The sequence below is a fragment of the Lupinus angustifolius genome, chromosome LG11 (assembly GCF_001865875.1).
Source record: "Lupinus angustifolius cultivar Tanjil chromosome LG11, LupAngTanjil_v1.0, whole genome shotgun sequence".
Lineage (NCBI taxonomy): Eukaryota > Viridiplantae > Streptophyta > Magnoliopsida > Fabales > Fabaceae > Lupinus > Lupinus angustifolius.
In genome coordinates this window covers 17,595,296-17,614,101 of record NC_032019.1, presented here as the reverse complement: position 1 = coordinate 17,614,101, position 18,806 = coordinate 17,595,296, and the positions used below count along the sequence as shown (strand labels likewise).

The following is an 18,806-nucleotide window of genomic DNA, read 5'->3' as shown; positions in this document are numbered from 1 at the left end:
ATGAACATACATAGCCACTGGATGGAATAAGTAGGCCAACTGATTTGAGTGGAGGATCCTCTTGGGATGAAAAGTCAGAACTATCAAATGTTGATAGTGATACACACTCATCAAAATAAGCCTTAACATCTTCTGCAAGACATTTTGATATCCTCCTTCTTTCAATGCTAGCTTTTCTTGCTGGACGAGACTTTAGCACATTAGGGGTCATGGGATATGGAAGAACTTCTTTCAAGATTCTATCCAGCTCTTGTCTATGGTGTTCTTCAACAGTCAGGTCTTCTCGGAGATTTCTAGCTTGCTCTTGAGACTCTTGTTCCTTTCTAGAAAAACTTGTTGTCATGCCTAGTTTGGAAGAATCACCACCAATTCTTGATCTTCTTTCATTGAATTCTCTCTTGAATTTTGGGAGAGAAAGATAATAATTTTAGAGAATGCGCAGTGGTAACCAAAACCTTCTGGACGAAGGCTCTGATACCATATTGTGAAAACATAAAATGAATATTGTGAAATTTTCCCATTCAATTGAAATGATACAAGAGAGTGTTGTTTATATATAATGCCTTATAAAGCAAACAATGCAACTAACCTAACTAACTCTCTAACAAGCTAATAAACACATGTTGTAAAACAATTTCAACATGTGTTAAATGTGTAAAACATGTAAAATGTGTCAATTACAAGAATTGTTCAACCAATGCTTCACTTGATTTTCTAACCAATTAATCGATTAACTATTGTGTTAATCAATTAACACTTACCCAATTAATCGATTAATTATACAGTTAATTGATTAAATGTTATTACTGTTATCTTGTTTACATGGTAACTTTGTTCTCCAATACTGATCAAATGATAATCCAAAGCTTCCGAAACTTTTTGTGGATAAATAGACTCATATAAGATGTAAAATAGTTCATTGGTTCTAGTTAGAGCAGTGCTAAAACCATCCAATTGTAAAGAAGTTGTTGGATGGAATAAGTCAACCTATAGGTGGAAAAGAGATTGAGAAGATGCTCATTGATCTTTACACAGTTGGTATGAAAGCCCTCACTGATTTCAATTTAATTAGTTTCATTTTATTTGAATTTATTTATAATTTATATTTTTTTATTAGTTATTATTTAGATTGTTATTATCTTATCGGTTATAATAACTTTAATAAATTATTTAAACTCACTAATAATATTTGAGATTGTATTTAACATTCATACATTCTCGTGTTTGTTTATTCTCAAACACATGACCAGCATATACCTAGGAAATGAGTGTGCAAAAAAAATGATATACATAAAAAATAAAAAGGTTCTTGAACTACTTCTTGTCTATATTTTCACTGACACGTATAAAACATTGAAAACAATTTTTCTATCAACTTTTACGAACGGTTTTAGTATTACTATGTTTGTTAGGTTCCTGTTAACCCTGTAATAATTAATTGGAAAAAATATATAGAATATGTATCAAAATGAGGACATCTCTTATAGTTATAGTATAGATAGAGGTTTCAATTTTGAATATGTAGGAATACAATTTAACTAAGTATTTTATAGATAAAGTTTTATCATTCATAATTATTCTGCCTAATTCAATAAGATTATAATTGTGAAAGAGGGTAACAAAAAATAGAAAATTGGTATGTATTAAAAAGTGTAAGGATTTCATTTTAAAATCTTTTAGTCCACAAAATTCATATTTTAATTCTTAAAAAACTGACTATTTCCGGTAGGGCGTGGATTATTATTCCTATTTTTCAAAATAAATAATTTTTTTTAAAAATGGTTTCTTTATTAATTTATTAAATGTTCTACATTTAACAAAACTATTTTAGAATTTCTCACTAGCTAACTTATAATTCAAAGCTCTAACCCCATGGTCATCCTCCCTCCCTAAGAAACTAGATAAATAAGGAGCAAGTGAAATTAACATCAACGGACGTTAGTTCAAGTGATACATGTTTGATTCCCCTTAAGTAAGGTTTCGGGTTCGAGTCTTGTGGATGGAAAAAATGTCTGCTTGGAGAGTTAGCCCCACGTACCTGTAGATGTTCCCGATTAGGACAAGATTGCCTCCAATGCGAGGATACCTGTGGAAAACAAAAAAAAAGTGAAATTAAGGATTTGTCATCAGAAAAAACACTTACATTGGTTTAATTAGATTTTTTTGTACTACTAAGAATATCTCATACCCTATGGTAAGGAACTAATCATTTCAGAGTTCTTTGATGTTTCTTCTAACAAATATCGCTTATAGAATTGAACCTTGACTTTTTGATATTTCTAGGAATCTAACAGATCAGGTAGTTTTTCGCATTTATCTATCGACTAGTATATAGTGATAGATACTTTGTGGTGTCAAGTATTTAAGTTTTATATATTTTAATTTGGTGAATCAAAATATATTTTTGTATTGTAATTTTTATTGGGTGCACTTTATATTATATTTTTTTTGTAGAAATTAAAAATATTAAAAGCAAAATAGGAAAGTGAAAAATTATACCATGAAAGTAGTTATACCATGTTTTCCCTTTATATAGTACTAGCATGGTAATAGACACTTCATGTTTGCCGACCATATTTTTACTTATTTGGTATCAAATATTTGTAATTTACAATGTTCAATTTTTTAAATATACTTTCAAAATAAGAAGATGATGATGACAAAATAAGAAGTTATTGATATATGATTTTTTTGTAGAAATAAGAAGATAATGAGAATAAAATAGAGAATCACAAATTACACCATGATGTGGTGATTATTTTGTATTTTCCTTTTATTAAATAGTATAGATACAAAATTATAGATACAAAATTATAGATAATATACTTCATGTATATTATTTCAATGAAACATAGCGTTACTAATGATTAGAGAAAAATATTAACTAAAATAAGGAAAAAGAAATTAATGTTAGTTTATTCCATAGCTAAGAAACTATTGGGATTGCATGGTACTTGTTTATAAAATTTATTAAATATTGATCTTATAAATAGGTGGTAATTCACATGACATATTGAATGGAATCAACTTCTTATTAAATAATAATTTAGTCATTTTGACGAAAAGAAATTATGATAGATATGACCAAAAATCGCACCGGCCACAAGTTGCTTTCCTGAATCTTCAGACTTTAGCTGGTTTGATAGTGATAGGAATTAGTTATACTATTTAAGTATTTATATTATTAGTAATAAATTTGATTTGAATTCAATAATTATGATGAGGAAGATGACTAAAATTACAAGAATAAAAATATGAAAATAAAAAAAGTATGTGAATAAAAAAATTGAGCTCCTTTAACTATAAAGTTATATGAAATTTTAACATATAACCTTATAAAAATGTATATATGTGTAATAAATATTTGTTAGAAGACATTTTATTAAAACTACTACATATATAAGTAGTTATAAAAAATGTATACAAATAGGGGGCAAACACCCTTCTCACAAATAAGTCGTTATGATTTTGATTAATTATAATTTTAGGTTAATCGATTATTCTTTGCAGACTATATTATAAATTCCGTATTTTACAGCTACTCTTTAAAGTAATAAATATTGGTTCCCTTTTGACTTTAATTTTTTATAGAAATCATTGATTCATAATGAAACCTAACATAACAAGTTACATTCAGTAACATCCTTAATTAAACATGATATATTCCTCACCACTCAAACACAACTCTCATCTTTGATGGCAGATTATCATTAAATTATATTTTCTAGATGAATCTGAATATATGATGATTCAATTAAAGTAATTGAATATATATGATTATTTTTTATATTCGAATCCAACCTAAACTGAATAAGGTTCAATCTGGTTCAGTTTGATGCATGGTCCATGATTTAAAAATCGAGAAAATTTGATCCAATCAACTATAGGTTTTTTATATTTAAAAACATTCATTTACTAAAACCATAAACAATTAGGGTAGAGAAAAAAATATTGTTACTATTCATATACTATATATAAATGGTAGATAATATATTATATATAAATCTTTACACTCACAATAGATGTTATACTCATTAGTGTAACCATAACTATTTGTTTCACTTCAATGCTTCCATAACCATAATTTGAATATGACTATCAATGTCAATTCTTGAAATTCTCGCAATATCGCTATCACTGTTAATTCTCGATATTCTTGCAATATGACTACTAGTGTCAATTCTCGAAATTCTTACAATATGATTATCCGTGCCAATTATTTTTTCATTATACTGACTACTAGTGCTAGTTCTTGAAATGCCCATAATTTGCCTACCTATGCCAATTTTGTTCCCCTCAATACTGACTACCAGTGTCAGTTCTCAAATACCAGTGTCAGTTCTCAAAATTTCCGCAATTTGGCTGTCTGTGCCAATTCTTAGTACCATAGAAAAAGGTGGAGAAGTTTGTCGAGAATGCATTAGCGGAAAATATGAGGGAGAAAGAAAAAATCAAATCGAAGTGCATTCAACTATGGGTCAAGTTATAATGAGGGGAGAAGACCTCTATTTATAAAATGAAATTTTTTCCAAGTTCATCATCTCTCCAATGTGGGACTTGGGAGTTGTTTTTTCAAAACTCTTCTATTTGGGCCTTGAGAGTTTTTTAGATTTCACACCCAAAAGTTCTCACTAATGACTTTCAACAAACCAAGTTCCAACATTCCCCCACTTGAAATTAAAAAACGATTTTCGAGAATTTTTGTGGTCTTAATAAGATTGTGTATAAACAAATGTATCATGTGACTTGAACCTTTGCATAGTGAGTAAAATCCAGATTTTACTAGAGTGACTCGTAGTCTTGAACTCTATCTCCAGCATCAAACCACACACAACATTTTCAAATGTATATTCTGTAAAGTTTGTGCGTTACAGGCCATGCACATTTATTCCAGTATAGTAAACGTTCTAGAAGTTATGCCCCAAAATTTCATAGGAAGCGGCTCCCACTTCCACATTCACATAGGTGAGTCTATCAAGAGTACTCATGTAGCCTAGGTACTCCACTCCAATTGGAGTATAGATCTCATTAAGAGTTTAACTCATCCTTACATATATTGCAGAAATCATGTTTTTCATAATTTTATAACATATTCATTCTCATATCACTTCACAACTTATTATTACTCATTGAACCTATTTCTTGGAATCTCTAGTCAGTTAGGTCAGGTTACCATGCATCATGAATGATCCTCGTTCTAAAGGCAATAATCATATACTCTTAGAAGTATTATGGACTTTCTCTCTAGCTAGTCCTTTCGTCAAAGGATCTGCTAAGTTATTCTCAATGCGTACCTGATCCACTCTAAAAACTCATGTAGAGAGTAATCTCTAATGGTGTTGTGCTTACATGGGAATAGTCATTGTACTATCACAATGTGGTTCTCAATTATACTCTAACAACTCATGTAGAGAGTTATTCTCAATGCAGTTCTCAATTTTTGCAATAGTCATTGTACTATCACAATGTATCAACACAACTGGTATCAATTTTTCTTTTATGGGAATCCTTGCAAGCAAGCTTCTCAGCCAATTTGATTCCTCACTAGTTGTTGCTAGTGCTATCATCTCAACTTCAGTAGTGTTTGAGCTAAAATAGTTTGTTTCTTGTTAGACTCTAGATAGTCCATCTCATTATTTATGGCTTCTTGTCACAAATTAGCATCCAAAGAAGTCAAAACTTCTTGGAGAGTTGATGGATTCTCCTCCAATATATAGACCATATAATCAGGTTTATACTCTCTTGTAGTTCTTGCTCTCTACTTCTTCTAGGTTCTATTTTAAATCTTTCTATTTTTTATTATCATCTCTAATCACAAGTATGTGACTAGTTGAAGTACCCCCAATATTCCTCAATTTAAAAAAGAATTTCTTCTTATTGACGTCAACATCGTTAGACTCAATAATCATTTTTGTGTTAAGATCATAAAACCTATATGCATTACTATTTATAATATACCCAATGAATACACATTCATAGGCTCTACTTGCAAGTTTAATCTCTAGGACCTTCATAAATGATTTCATGAGCAATTCTTTTTATCTCATTAAACTGAGACTCTACTGATTTCTCATCAGTCATATGATACTTGAGGAAACGACTAACATCATATTTTTAGTCTCAACTTTCTCAATACCATATTTCTTTTCAAGTACATACCAAATTAATTTGGCATACTTGTATGGACTATAGTAATCACAATCAAACAACTCATTCAGAATGAAATTCTTATAAAAGTAATTATTTTCATTACATATAGCTATTTTAATAGTTAGTTTATCATTTTTCTCTTTTTTAGCTTTTTCCAGCAACACTGAGATATCGATTTCCAGAATGTGTGCAACTTTTCTCTTATGTTGTCACCGTTTGAAATTTGTCTCATCAAACCGAAATGGTTTGTTCAGGTCAAAGCTATTTAGTCCACTAATATTATCTATGAATGTCATTGTAGTAGAAACGTCTTAAAATTATTCTTTCTTGTTAGACTCTATTTATAACATTAGATTTTTTTCAAATTTTTCATCTCTAATGTGAGACTTAGTTTGTTGAGTGCCATTAGTGGTAACACAATCGCATCATAAACACAAACAAGTCTTGAAACAGAACTCATGAACATGAACAAAGACAAGTCTTCATATCTATATGTTGTCAGTTCAAGTATGTTGTATAATTTGTAAGATTAACTGCATACTTAATGTATTACTTTAGAAGTTCAAACAATTCAACATAATATTACATATATAATACTTAGATTTTATTTTAGATATTAGAATAGATGGGCATGATCTTTAATAAATAAGATTTATGACTACACCTAATAAAAAAGTTGTGTGAGGTTTAATATTAAACATAGAGTTCAAGACTACATATTATTACTCTAGTAACATCTAAATCTTACTAATGTAAAGGTTGTAGACAGCTTTATTTATTCTCATCTGTGTTTAATAATTGGGGATGGTCTTGAACATAAAACCTGAGTCGCACAATGTCCTAATAAAAGTAAATAATATTTCTTTCTTTTGGAATTTTATATAGTTTTATTAGTTTTATTGAACCGGGACAAGTATTGGACACAGCCGAGTTGTGGATATTAATGTACAGTGATTAATGTAATTATTGAAACACAGGTCTCTGGCAGATAACTATGAAGTGGTTCTTATATATCTATTTGGGATTTCTGTGAATTGATAAATTTTTACTTACAATTTAAATTAAAGAAAAAATATATAAAAAAGAGTAATTGGTGATATGCAATTACCTATATGAATGTGTTACAACAAATAAGAAATAATTTTATGCTAACATATTTTTCTTTGGGTGAAACCAAAGTTGATTCAAAGATTCAAACCTATTAGAAGTTATACTAGAAATAATTATGGAGAAAGTTATAAAAACCTTAATATATATCCTAACCTATCGATATTTGATAGAGATAACATATAACATATTATGTACACTTACCAAAGAGAATCATATATTAGGTGAGCAAAGTTCTAACACAAAAGTGTATCATCAATCCTGACAAACTATTTAAGAACATTTCCTAATACAAATATTATAAAGAAAACAATAACATTATAATTGAAATATAGTTTGATAATTACAATCATGCAAATAAATTATTGTAGAAGTATCAACTGAATTGTTTTATCTTAGAGATAACTCGACTAGTATTCCACTTGGATAGTTGAGAAAAGAGCAACAATGTTTTAAACATTACAACTTAGTCAATGATTTAATCAAATAATAACATCATTATTTATATTTCCAAAAAATAAAAGTACCTATGACATACTTCACAGGGACTGCTCTACCACCAAGGGAGAACAATTGGCTTTTTCCAGAAATTGTTTATATATATTGTCCAATCTAAGTTAAAGTTGATTATTCTAAGAACAATAATTTTTAATAAGGAAATTTTAAAAAATAATTAATCAACATGTCTCTACCTATCTTGCTTCAGTCAACGTTAATCTTGGTAAAACCCATAGGAGAATGGTTCCATTTTACTTACCCAATTTATGGATCTGTGAATTTCGGGTCGGGTTTGGGTATGTACAAACCCAACCCCACTCAGTTGCCATTCCTATCTGTGATGAACATACTTCATTAGGAAAACCTAAGTTGCAGAATTAAGAATCAGTATTAATTCTGACCAAAATTTGATGATCTTGAGAAATTATCCCTCTAAACAAAGCTTCATTCCTGGCTAGCCAAATATAAAAGTAGAAAAAAATTAAGGAAAAAATTAATTTTTTACTGCTAATAGCTAAAGCTGCATACCTAAATCAAAACATCACTTTTACATTTACATCTAAGTGCAAATCAATTAGGATAATACTTGTTACTCATTTAAATTATAAACTACATCACATCACAATTGAAGTAGTTGTAATATTATAGTTGTGATGATCATCATAGTCAGATCATATCACAATTGTAGTATGATCTTAAATGACAATGATATGATCGCATTTAAATCACATCGGATCACATCAAAATTAAAAATATTTTTTAATTATAAAATTATTCATATTGTCAAGACCGCAATAACTACAATTACCAAATTACAATATCTATAATTGAAACCATAATTTAAAACATTATTTCTTCCTTATATACCTTTCTTAACCATCTTTCATTCATAGAAAATATTAAACTTAGTTGATGAAGTCTGGAACAAATATAGTAGCCATTTTCAGCACCTAGTTTTTTCCACACTTTCTCTCTCTTCCACACTTTCTCTCTCTTCTTCTTGTTTTCTTTATCTTCAGGTTTATCTGTCACAAATATTGACCTGAACTGTTCAGGCTAGAACTGAGAGCACCAGAATTTCCACATTCATTTTGCACCCAAAAAAATGGACCTCTCTGTGATACCCAAAGCAACTTCATGCATATTGTTCTTGTTTCTTCTGTCTTGCACTTGCTTCATCTCAACAGGTTCACCCTATTATTATTGTTTTCTCCTCAAAAAGTCTTCATATTTTCATTGGTTCTGTGTTTTTTCTATAATGGGTTCTCAAGTTTTCTCTACCTGCAATACCATTTCGATTTTTATTGAAATGAATGCTTTTGAAATATGCAACTTTTGGTCTTTAAATTTGAACAAGAAAGTGGGTTTTTGTTCAAATTTGAAACATTTGATCATTTATTAGATTCTGGTGGCTTTTTCTATTGATGCCATTGTTTGAGTGGAAAATGGGCGTTTAGCTTTTTTTTTATTGAACATTTAGTTATTATGGAACAAAGAAGATGAAATTTATGATCTATTATTAACCTCACTTTATTTTAATGAAGTTTTTGGATCATGGATTTGATCATTTGAATTGGTTTAGCACGGTGTTTTAAATTGCGGTCGTGATTGCGGTAACGATTGCAGTTACTTTGATTGTGATCATGCAGTGTGAATTATTTTGTAATTAAAAAACTTTTTGAATTTGATGCGGCGTGATGCAGTTATGTTGTGGCCCGATGCGGTCGCATCATTGTCATTCGAAATCATACCACAATTGTAGTGTGATGCGATTGCTGCAGTCATTACAACCACAATATTACAGCATGGGAGCAATATTGCGGTCACAATTTAAATCACTCTTTACCATTTAAAATGCCATTGAGTAGTCAAGTGAAATTTAATTATTTTTTCTTTCTCATGCATTTTCCTTTTCTTGTTTGTAAAGAGTTTTGACTTTTGATTGCTCACATGTATTTTGCTTAAAAACTCATACAATTAGTGATATGGTGCCTTTGAGGTTACCAACAGTGTTCAGTTATTCATGTTACCTCATGGGTGTTATGATTCTTGTTAATTAATTACCTTCCAGTTTTTATCTTTAGCATGTAATATATCCAAATAGAGAGTAATTTTAGCACAACGATAAAATTATTACTTGCTGATCATATGTTTACGAATTCGAATCTTACAAACTATATACAAACATAAGGTTGTATATGTTTAGTATCCTTATCGTACTAGATGATAGTCTCATGTCATTCGACATAAGGGTATCTGATGTCTTAGCTGTAAAAGGTGGATTCAATCATCATATTAGGTATTAAAAAGAAAAAAATAAGTAATATGAGCCATTGACTTGAAGAATATGCTACCTTGATTCTTTTTTTGGATTATTGCTACTAGAACTTGAACAAGTCCATTCAATGTGTTTGGTCTCATAGTTTTTGCAGTTTTCATGCCTTATCATTACCATTGGTTTCTAATGTGCAATATCTTATATGGAAATTTAATTGTCTATTAGAGTTAGCAAAGAGAAAAATGAAAATGCAATCCTGAATTTCTCCTCTTAGATAAGAAAGAAAGAAAAAAGAAAAGAAAAGAAAATAAAATAAAATAAAATGTAAAGTCTCTATGCAAACTCTTTCTCTTCACTTGTAAGAAAAAGCTGAAGGGAAAAAGTAATTTGAAGTTAAAATGTCACTAATACCCTCCAATTATTTCTCTCCTATTTAACATTTTTTTCTTCTATTTATTTGATAATAATCATCATTATAATTATTAATTATTACTGAAATAATAACAATTAAAATAATATTTCATAATATTTAATATATTAGTTTTTTATTAACTAACAAAAATTAATATTTTTATCTTATACTTGTTTTAAGGAAAAAATTTATATTCAAAAGATAATATTATTTTCTCTTCTCCTTTTTTACTCAACCCAACAAACAGAAAAAAAATCTCTTTATATTTTTTCTTTTCTCTCTAATAGAAATAATAGAAAAATCACTATATTTTGTCATTATTTCCTTTTTAATTAGTTTAAAGTTGTGGTTGGGTGTTTATATTTCAGATGCTTATGATCCACTTGACCCAAATGGAAACATCACTATCAAATGGGATATTATAAGCTGGACACCTGATGGTTATGTTGTAAGTACTTTTTTGTCCTATCACAACCAAAACAACTCTGTAGTCTTTAAAGATTTATTACTGAGTTGGATTTTAGAGGAAAATGACGGAAAAAAAAAGATTTGAGAGTTATCTCATAAAACATTCTATTTTCATTCATTCCCCTCTTAAACCCAACTTGCAAATTGACATTTGCGAATTAGGTTTTTGAGAAAAATATATGGAAAGGAATGACTTGAGAGTCATCTCACAACTTTCAACCATTTCATTTCCCTCTATTATCCTCCGAAAACCAACTCGCAAACAGGGCTGAGCGCGGACTCAGTTATGAAACAATTGAATGTTCAGGCTGTTGTTACAATGAGCAACTTCCAACAATATCGGCATATCGCGACACCGGGCTGGTCACTAGGATGGACATGGGCAAAGAAGGAGGTAATTTGGAGCATGATGGGAGGAGAAGCAACTGAACAAGGAGATTGCTCAAAGTTTAAGGGAACCCCTCCACATTGCTGTAAGAAGGACCCTACAATTGTTGATTTACTACCAGGCACACCATTCGATCAACAAGTTGCAAATTGTTGCAAAGGTGGGGTACTTAGTTCATGGGCACAGGATCAAACCAATGCAGTTTCATCATTTCAAGTTAGTGTTGGTAGAGCTGGTACAACAAATAAAACTGTCAAAGTGCCTAAAAACTTCACCTTGAAAGCACCAGGACCAGGTTATACTTGTAGTCCTGCAAAGATTGTCAAACCCACTATTTTCATTCAGTCTGATAAAAGAAGAGTGACTCAAGCACTTAGTAAGTTTTTGAATTTTTATGTTCATTTTCACAGTTTTCATTTAATATAAAAACTCTGTTACATTGACCATTTACTCTGTTACATTGCAGTGACTTGGAACGTGACATGCACATATTCACAATTTCTAGCTCACAAAGGTCCAACTTGTTGTGTTTCACTCTCATCATTCTATAATGATACTATTGTACCATGCCCAACATGTGCATGTAGCTGCCAAGGCAACTCATCTCAGTCAGGGACTTGTGTCAAGTAGGTTTTCATCACTCGTTTCCTTCTATTAATTACGAGTCTGTTTGCGAGTTGAATTTTGGAGGGGAAGGAACTATGATATATACTTGTGAGATGACCGTAAAACTTTCGTTTTCCCTTCCAAAACTCAAGTTGCAAACGGGCCCGGAGATTACACTTTCTTATATTTCTTTTGTCTGTTCTTACAGTGGAAATACACCACATTTGGCATCAGTTGTTTCTGGAAACAATAATTTAGCACCTTTGGTCCAATGTACTAGTCATATGTGCCCTGTAAGAATCCACTGGCATGTTAAGCTTAACTACGTTGAATACTGGCGTGTGAAGGTTACTGTAACTAATTTCGATTTTATGAGGAATTATTCGGACTGGAACATGGTTGTTCAACACCCAAACTTTGACAATGTGACTCAATTGTTCAGTTTCAACTACAAGTCACTGACTCCATATGAGAACATAAGTAAGTGTTACTCTAACTTGTTAATTTCAAGGACTTGCTGTCTTAAATAATGTTCAGTACTAGAGGTGTTTTAGTTTATTTGGCAACAACTCTAGGGCCATAATCACCATAAAAACGGCGGCCCAGTGCATGAGGCTGCCAGTTAGTAGGATCTGGGGAGTTAGATGTATCTATTTTCGAGATTTGAACTTGTAACCTCTTGGTCACTAAGCAACGGACCTTACCATTGGGTCAAGTTGATAATCACCATATGAAACAAATATTTCTTAATTCTTTATTACAACACATGACAACTTTTTGGCCCTTTTTAACAGATGATACAGCAATGCTTTGGGGAGTTAAGTTCTACAATGATTTTCTTAATCAAGCTGGCCCTCTTGGTAATGTACAATCAGAGATACTCTTCAAAAAAGATAAATCAACTTTTACTTTTGACAAGGGCTGGGCTTTTCCTCAAAGAATCTATTTCAATGGTGATAACTGTGTTATGCCACCACCTGATGCTTATCCATGGCTACCTAACGCCGGTTCGAGTCGAGAAGTTTCCCTGCTTGCTTTAGTGATGTCTTGTTTGGTAGCCTTGGTATTTTATGCATATGTTTAAGGTCCATGTCTGTGTGAGTTAAAATCAACTTTGTGTTAGAAAGTTTTCACTCATACCAGTTTTGTCTCATTTGTGATGTCAATTTGGAATTGGAATTAAGAGGAGATGATGAAAACATTCTGTGGTAATTCAAGATTAGCTCATGTGTCCTATGATTTGTACAAAAGATTAAGCATATTGGTAATATAATTTTATACTGTATTGTTATTTGAGTCTATTGTAATGAGATGATGCATTTACTCTTGTTTGTAAATGTAATAGTAATAAATATATATAACCGACTCCACCTAATGGATTAAGGCTTGTTTTTTGATGTTACGAGCTAATAGGTTTAGAATTTCACATGAGAATTCTTGCTTATTTCCATTAAACATTGCCTATCCCTGCTTGAATGTGAATGCATCCTTGTCTTGTTGAAGAAGTACTTCTGATTGAACATTTCTAGATGGTGCAGCTTCCATTAGTAGATCATTAAAGTATTTCATGCCATAGAACATACTTGTGTTATCTGCATGTAAAAATAGAATAGGACTAAAGTGTTCAAATCCTCTCCGGTACTGGACTATGAGGAGAAAACAGAGTTTGTCAATTTTAAAACGTACTTGGTGATAAAATAATCTAAAATCATAACCGTTAGAAAAACCCGATGATATATGTCGCAATCTTCAACCAGTACTGGAGAGGATTTATTTTCATGACATATGGCTTTCTTGACTAGTCAATATCCTTATAGTTTTTGCTTAACATGCCAGTGTAGCCTGATTGGTCACATGATGAGTGCACTGCAGCAATGCTTCACTGTCTTTCTTTGGTGTATGAATCCCCCTAATGCTAATGCTAAGAAGTGAGAAAACAACTGGAAATTTTCTTATGTTGTCTAGTTGTTAGATAATCCATTTACCCTACTTACCATATATCTAATTGGTCCAAGATAGAGAATATAACACTCTTAGAAATAATATTTGTTATTGTACTGAATCCTTCTATATTAGATTTTGGGGGAGATATTTACAAATTTTAAAAATATTTAATTCACTAATGATATCCCAGATATGAACTCTTAAAATAATTTTGGGATCACATATCAATAATGATTTGTTCTCCCAAACTATATCTCAAATTATATTTATCACTAATAAAAATATAAAAATTAAAAAATTATTATTTTTCTATTTCTACAAATATGATTTGTGATATACTTTCCCCTAAATAGTTGTCCCTTACTAAGACAATCCAGTAAACATTATTATTTTTTAGGTAAATGAAAGTGGGCCAAGATTAACATCTAGTGTTGCCTATATTGTATAACTTTTATTTCAAAATCAATGATGATAAAATATAAATAATAGATGATAAAGTAACAGTATACAAAAAATTTACATTGTTAATATATAAAAAAAATTCTTTATTTAATAGAATATTTGAATGTTAGTAAATAATTCCAGTCAACTTAGTCTTTCAGGTTTGAAAAGCCGTTTGGTCATCCTTCAATTAAAGCTTTGACAAAAACCTGGAAGATGAATAAATTTTCCTCTCATTCCTCTTATCTTAACTCTTTTAGTTTCTATATTCACTACAAATGAGTTTTTTTCAATAATAAATATAATTAAAATAAGGTTATATAATAAGATTGAATACACGAACACTTTTATTATTCAACATCTTTTTTTGTTAATAATTATTATTTTGAATTGATATATTTTAAAACTTGAATTAATATTTTATTGATACTTAGTTAATTAATTTTAATAATAACCACACTCCCCGCTTAAACTTTAGTTCAATGCCACTTCACATTATGCACACTTATCTTCTTAACTTCAAACTTGGGTACACATCTGATGTATCATAATTTGTACAATTTCATGTGTCATGGACTTATGATGGATCAGAAAAAATATATTCAAGTTAAAATTTAATTATTAAGTATTTTTTTAACCAATCACAAGTCCATGACACATGGAGTGACATAAACTGTGGGACAGCTCCGGTTTTTATCTAACCATGTGATTCCGTTTATCCATGTTTATTCAATAACACAACATATGTGCTATGTTAGTATTATTTTTAAATTTACGTATATTAGGCATGGTATATTTTGCACTATATATAGAGGTTAACGTGAATCAATCTAAACCACTGAATGATGAATCATTGAAATAATTATACCCAAAAAAAATTGCACCAAATATAATCCAAATTCATGCACACTTGATCTCTAAAATTAAAAGGAGAAACCTTAGATTACAAGGCACAAAGTATTTTCTAAGAAGCATTTCAATCAAATTATAGTAGTCATGCATGCAAAGCGATTCCAAAAATGACTTATTCAAACAAGCTAGAGACAAAACATTATTTATTTATTTATTGGTAGTGACCATTACAATATGTTGAAACACCAAATTCTATATGACCAAACACAATCAAACTTAACTAGAAAAAAAAAATCATTTGAATTATTTTGGTATTCTAAATATGTTGGAACATACATTTAATTTCTTCATTTATCCTCACTAAAGAAGTGGTTGATTGAAGGCATAACTTCTGGTGGTCGAGTACGAAGAAATTTCCTAAACCCATGTTCAGCATATTTTTCTCCTTCTTCTTTGTTATCCAACACTCCCATGCTACGACGAGTTTTGTTAATCCTATATATTGCATATTTTCAATCCAAATAAGCAAAATAATCCATATAGTATTGGGGGAAAAAACTATAGGTTCATGTTGTACTTATGTAAAAATATTGAATATGTTGACAAAAATATCGAAAATTGGATGAGGGAAATAAAGAGGGAAAATTTTGATGTAGAGCTCCAAAATAATCTAAGTAGTGATTGTCTTATTTTTGTTCAATTTAAAATATAATAACATGAAGAAAAACTTAGTGATAAGTATATAATATGACATGTTGAAAAATTATTGCATGCATGTTATATTTTATTGAACAACAATATGACAAGCACTTAAACAACAACATTTATTTTGTGTCTTATAATCATATTATTCATAAGATCATTCAATTCATGAAGTTGAATCAAGATTTGATGAGATTTAATTGTACCTAACATCTGGGTTTTGTAGCATGTTTCTTGCTAACTGAAAGGTACACATGCTGGTCACAAAGGTCATTGCAGCCAATAGAGGGTAAACCTAGAAACAAATACAAGACAATTTTCAATGTCATAAAAAAAATTATGGACAATTATTAGTATGTTAGTATTTGTTGTAGGTAAGACCTAAATTTTCGATCTCCTTCACTTTACTTCTAACCATCAAACTATTTTATAACTCCTTTTTTATTTTTTAAATTGTTATGGGTCAGACTCGAAGCCACAACCTCTTTTATTGCATTCATTAAACTCCTTCATCTTAGTCATCTAGATCACCTTATGACTCCCAAAATTGCAAGTTAAGTTATAATGGAAGAAAAATATAAGGATTTAAAGTAATATCGAGAATATGTTTCATAACCCTAAAGTGTACTCTTTCAATTTCTTCCCCTTCAAAACTCAAAACTCGTATTAACCAAAACATGAAAACTACGATAAAACATTAAATATAGATGTGTAAGAGAAATGTGGTACCTCAGGTTTCATCCAACGTCCCATTATACTTAGACAAGTATTTTCTTTCTTGTGCCTTGGGAATCAAAAAAATGGCTTCTATAATCCTTAATTATGAACAAAAAAAGCTGTTTTGTTATAACTAAAGACAATGGAAGTGATTGTATTTTTTTTATTTCATGGCTTGTATATCTATGTGCTATTTATATATATAGTAGTATGATAGAAATTGAAATTCTAATGAGGAAACCTGATATCTAAGAAACAATTACAATGGATTGTGTTGAAAAGGTTATTTTTTGACTTTTACCCAAAACCAGGTGCTAGCATATTGTTTTAGATTTTATATAATACAATGAAAAAATGACCCAATAGGTGGCTGAATGGGCTTGAACATTTGACCCAAACCAATAGACAACTAGAATGTTCCTTTTAGAATGAATCAATTATTATTTGTCCACTTATGGTTGGAAATTGTTATTAATTGTAAAATGATTGGTGGACAAATATGGTATGATATTTGCTTTTTGAAGAAAAGAAATCACTGCTCAAATTCAAAGAAATTAACTATTTGTTTGGCTATTTAGAGCTATTTATGGTCATGGGTGGTTTATGAATAATCTATTTGTCTAAGTGTGGACATTAAATGTTGAATTTGATCATGACTAAAGAGCAAATATACTTGAACCATGTCTTCAATACTAAAACAATGATAACCTATTACTTCTAGTTAAAATCATTGCAAAGTATCACATGTTTAGTAGTTTAAATATTTTACCTATAAGCCTATTCCACTATAAGATATTAAGTCACACCTAAACTCAACTAGATTCAGCTCAATAAAAATTGAGCTAACTCAAAATTCGACTCAAATTTAATAGAAACTATTTTTTCGACTAAAATTTGTGAACTGCTCTCAATTCGACTAATCATTTCAGATTGTCTTATTTAGAGTTCACAAATTGTTTAGTTAATCTCATTAACCAATTGGCTCAATTTGTTGCCTTGGATTATGTTTATTTGTTTAGTACGTATAAATTTAAATATTACTTACACATGTATATATATAAATGTGTATATATATATATATTATATTATATTATATGTTTATTTTCTCAAGCTCAACTTGTTTATTTAACAACTCAATATTTAGGTTGTCGAAATCATTTGGTTTATATACGAAGATTATCTAGCTAGATAACAAGTTTAGTTTTGAACCAATATATCCTACTAAAGCAAACGAAATAAAGCTACCAAATGAAGCTAGCAGTTTAGAATCCAATCTAATTAAAAAACAGTGGCTGCTGTAACTTGCTGCTTGAAAAGTTGGATTTGATTATCTTAAAAACCAAAATTATGTGCAAGCAAAAAATGGGAAGAAACCATAACCAGATATTAGACCAATAATTGACTGTACTGAAATCATACCCTTAAAAATGAAAATCTGAAAGTAAACCTTTTCTTTTACTGAAGTGTCTCAACTCAATGATACATAAAAAGTTCAAAACAGCCAAGGTGTACCTAAATGGTAGGAAACACATAACAAAACTTGAAATTCCACATGATGTAAGTAAATGCCCTAAGCTGCAGTCTTCTTCAGCTTAGCAAGTTCTTGTCTAACAACAGCAGCCCTCTGCACAAATTTTCAAAAACATATTAACAATTTACCCATTTCAACATAATATTTGAAAAAAACTTTAAAAAGAAAAAAAACAATGCACTTAATTATATTGAAATGGACCTTGATCTTTGTCAACATGATTTTGAACCTATCAAAGTCATTAAGTGCAGCCCTTGTTTTCTTAACAATGAGTTTCCTTCCCCAAGAGCTTTTTTCCCACTTGTTCTTAACATCAGCAGCTTCTAGTGCTTTAAGAAGGTCTTTCTTCTTAGGGATTCTCTTAATATCAATCTTAATGTCAGTGAGTGAAAGCCTCTTGAAGTTTATTTGGGATCTCACAATATCAGGTGCATCTACAAGAGCCTTGTGACAAGAAGAAGAAGAAGAAGAAACGATTGTTTTATAAGAAATAAAGCAAATGGGCATTCATAAAATGGAAGAAAGTTTAGAACTTGGAAGTTGGGTTACTCTGTTTTGGTCAATGACATCGACGATGACTACGAGTCTTCCGTATTCTTTGCCGTAGTTGATGAGAGCGACTCTTCCGATTTCAACGAACCTCTTGAAAGGCTGTGCTTGGAATTAAGAGTTTTATTAGAATCAGAGAGAGAGAGAGAGAGAGAGAGAGAGA

At 30.2% G+C, this 18,806-nt stretch overlaps 3 protein-coding genes across 3 annotated transcripts; 1 reads left to right on the top strand and 2 right to left on the bottom strand.

Annotated features, from left to right (window-relative positions):
- Positions 8,744 to 13,210, top strand: LOC109359427 (protein COBRA-like). The gene is made up of 6 exons (XM_019604085.1): positions 8,744 to 8,942; positions 10,814 to 10,893; positions 11,221 to 11,677; positions 11,768 to 11,927; positions 12,116 to 12,387; positions 12,702 to 13,210. The coding sequence occupies exons 1-6, from the start codon at positions 8,861 to 8,863 to the stop codon at positions 12,989 to 12,991; spliced, it is 1,341 nt and encodes a 446-aa protein (XP_019459630.1). The 5' UTR covers positions 8,744 to 8,860; the 3' UTR covers positions 12,992 to 13,210.
- LOC109360153 lies at positions 15,317 to 16,689 on the bottom strand. Its single transcript, XM_019604884.1, has 3 exons — positions 16,576 to 16,689; positions 16,053 to 16,141; positions 15,317 to 15,639 (listed from the first exon to the last, which is right to left on the bottom strand). Exons 1-3 carry the CDS (start codon positions 16,597 to 16,599, stop codon positions 15,492 to 15,494), a joined length of 261 nt encoding a protein of 86 aa, XP_019460429.1. The 5' UTR covers positions 16,600 to 16,689; the 3' UTR covers positions 15,317 to 15,491.
- On the bottom strand, positions 17,934 to 18,757 carry LOC109359777 (probable 60S ribosomal protein L14; the record flags this gene model as incomplete). Its single annotated transcript, XM_019604472.1, has 3 exons — positions 17,934 to 18,187; positions 18,296 to 18,538; positions 18,644 to 18,757. Coding segments are annotated over 3 exons (411 nt in total), but the record flags the coding sequence as incomplete, so codon positions are not given.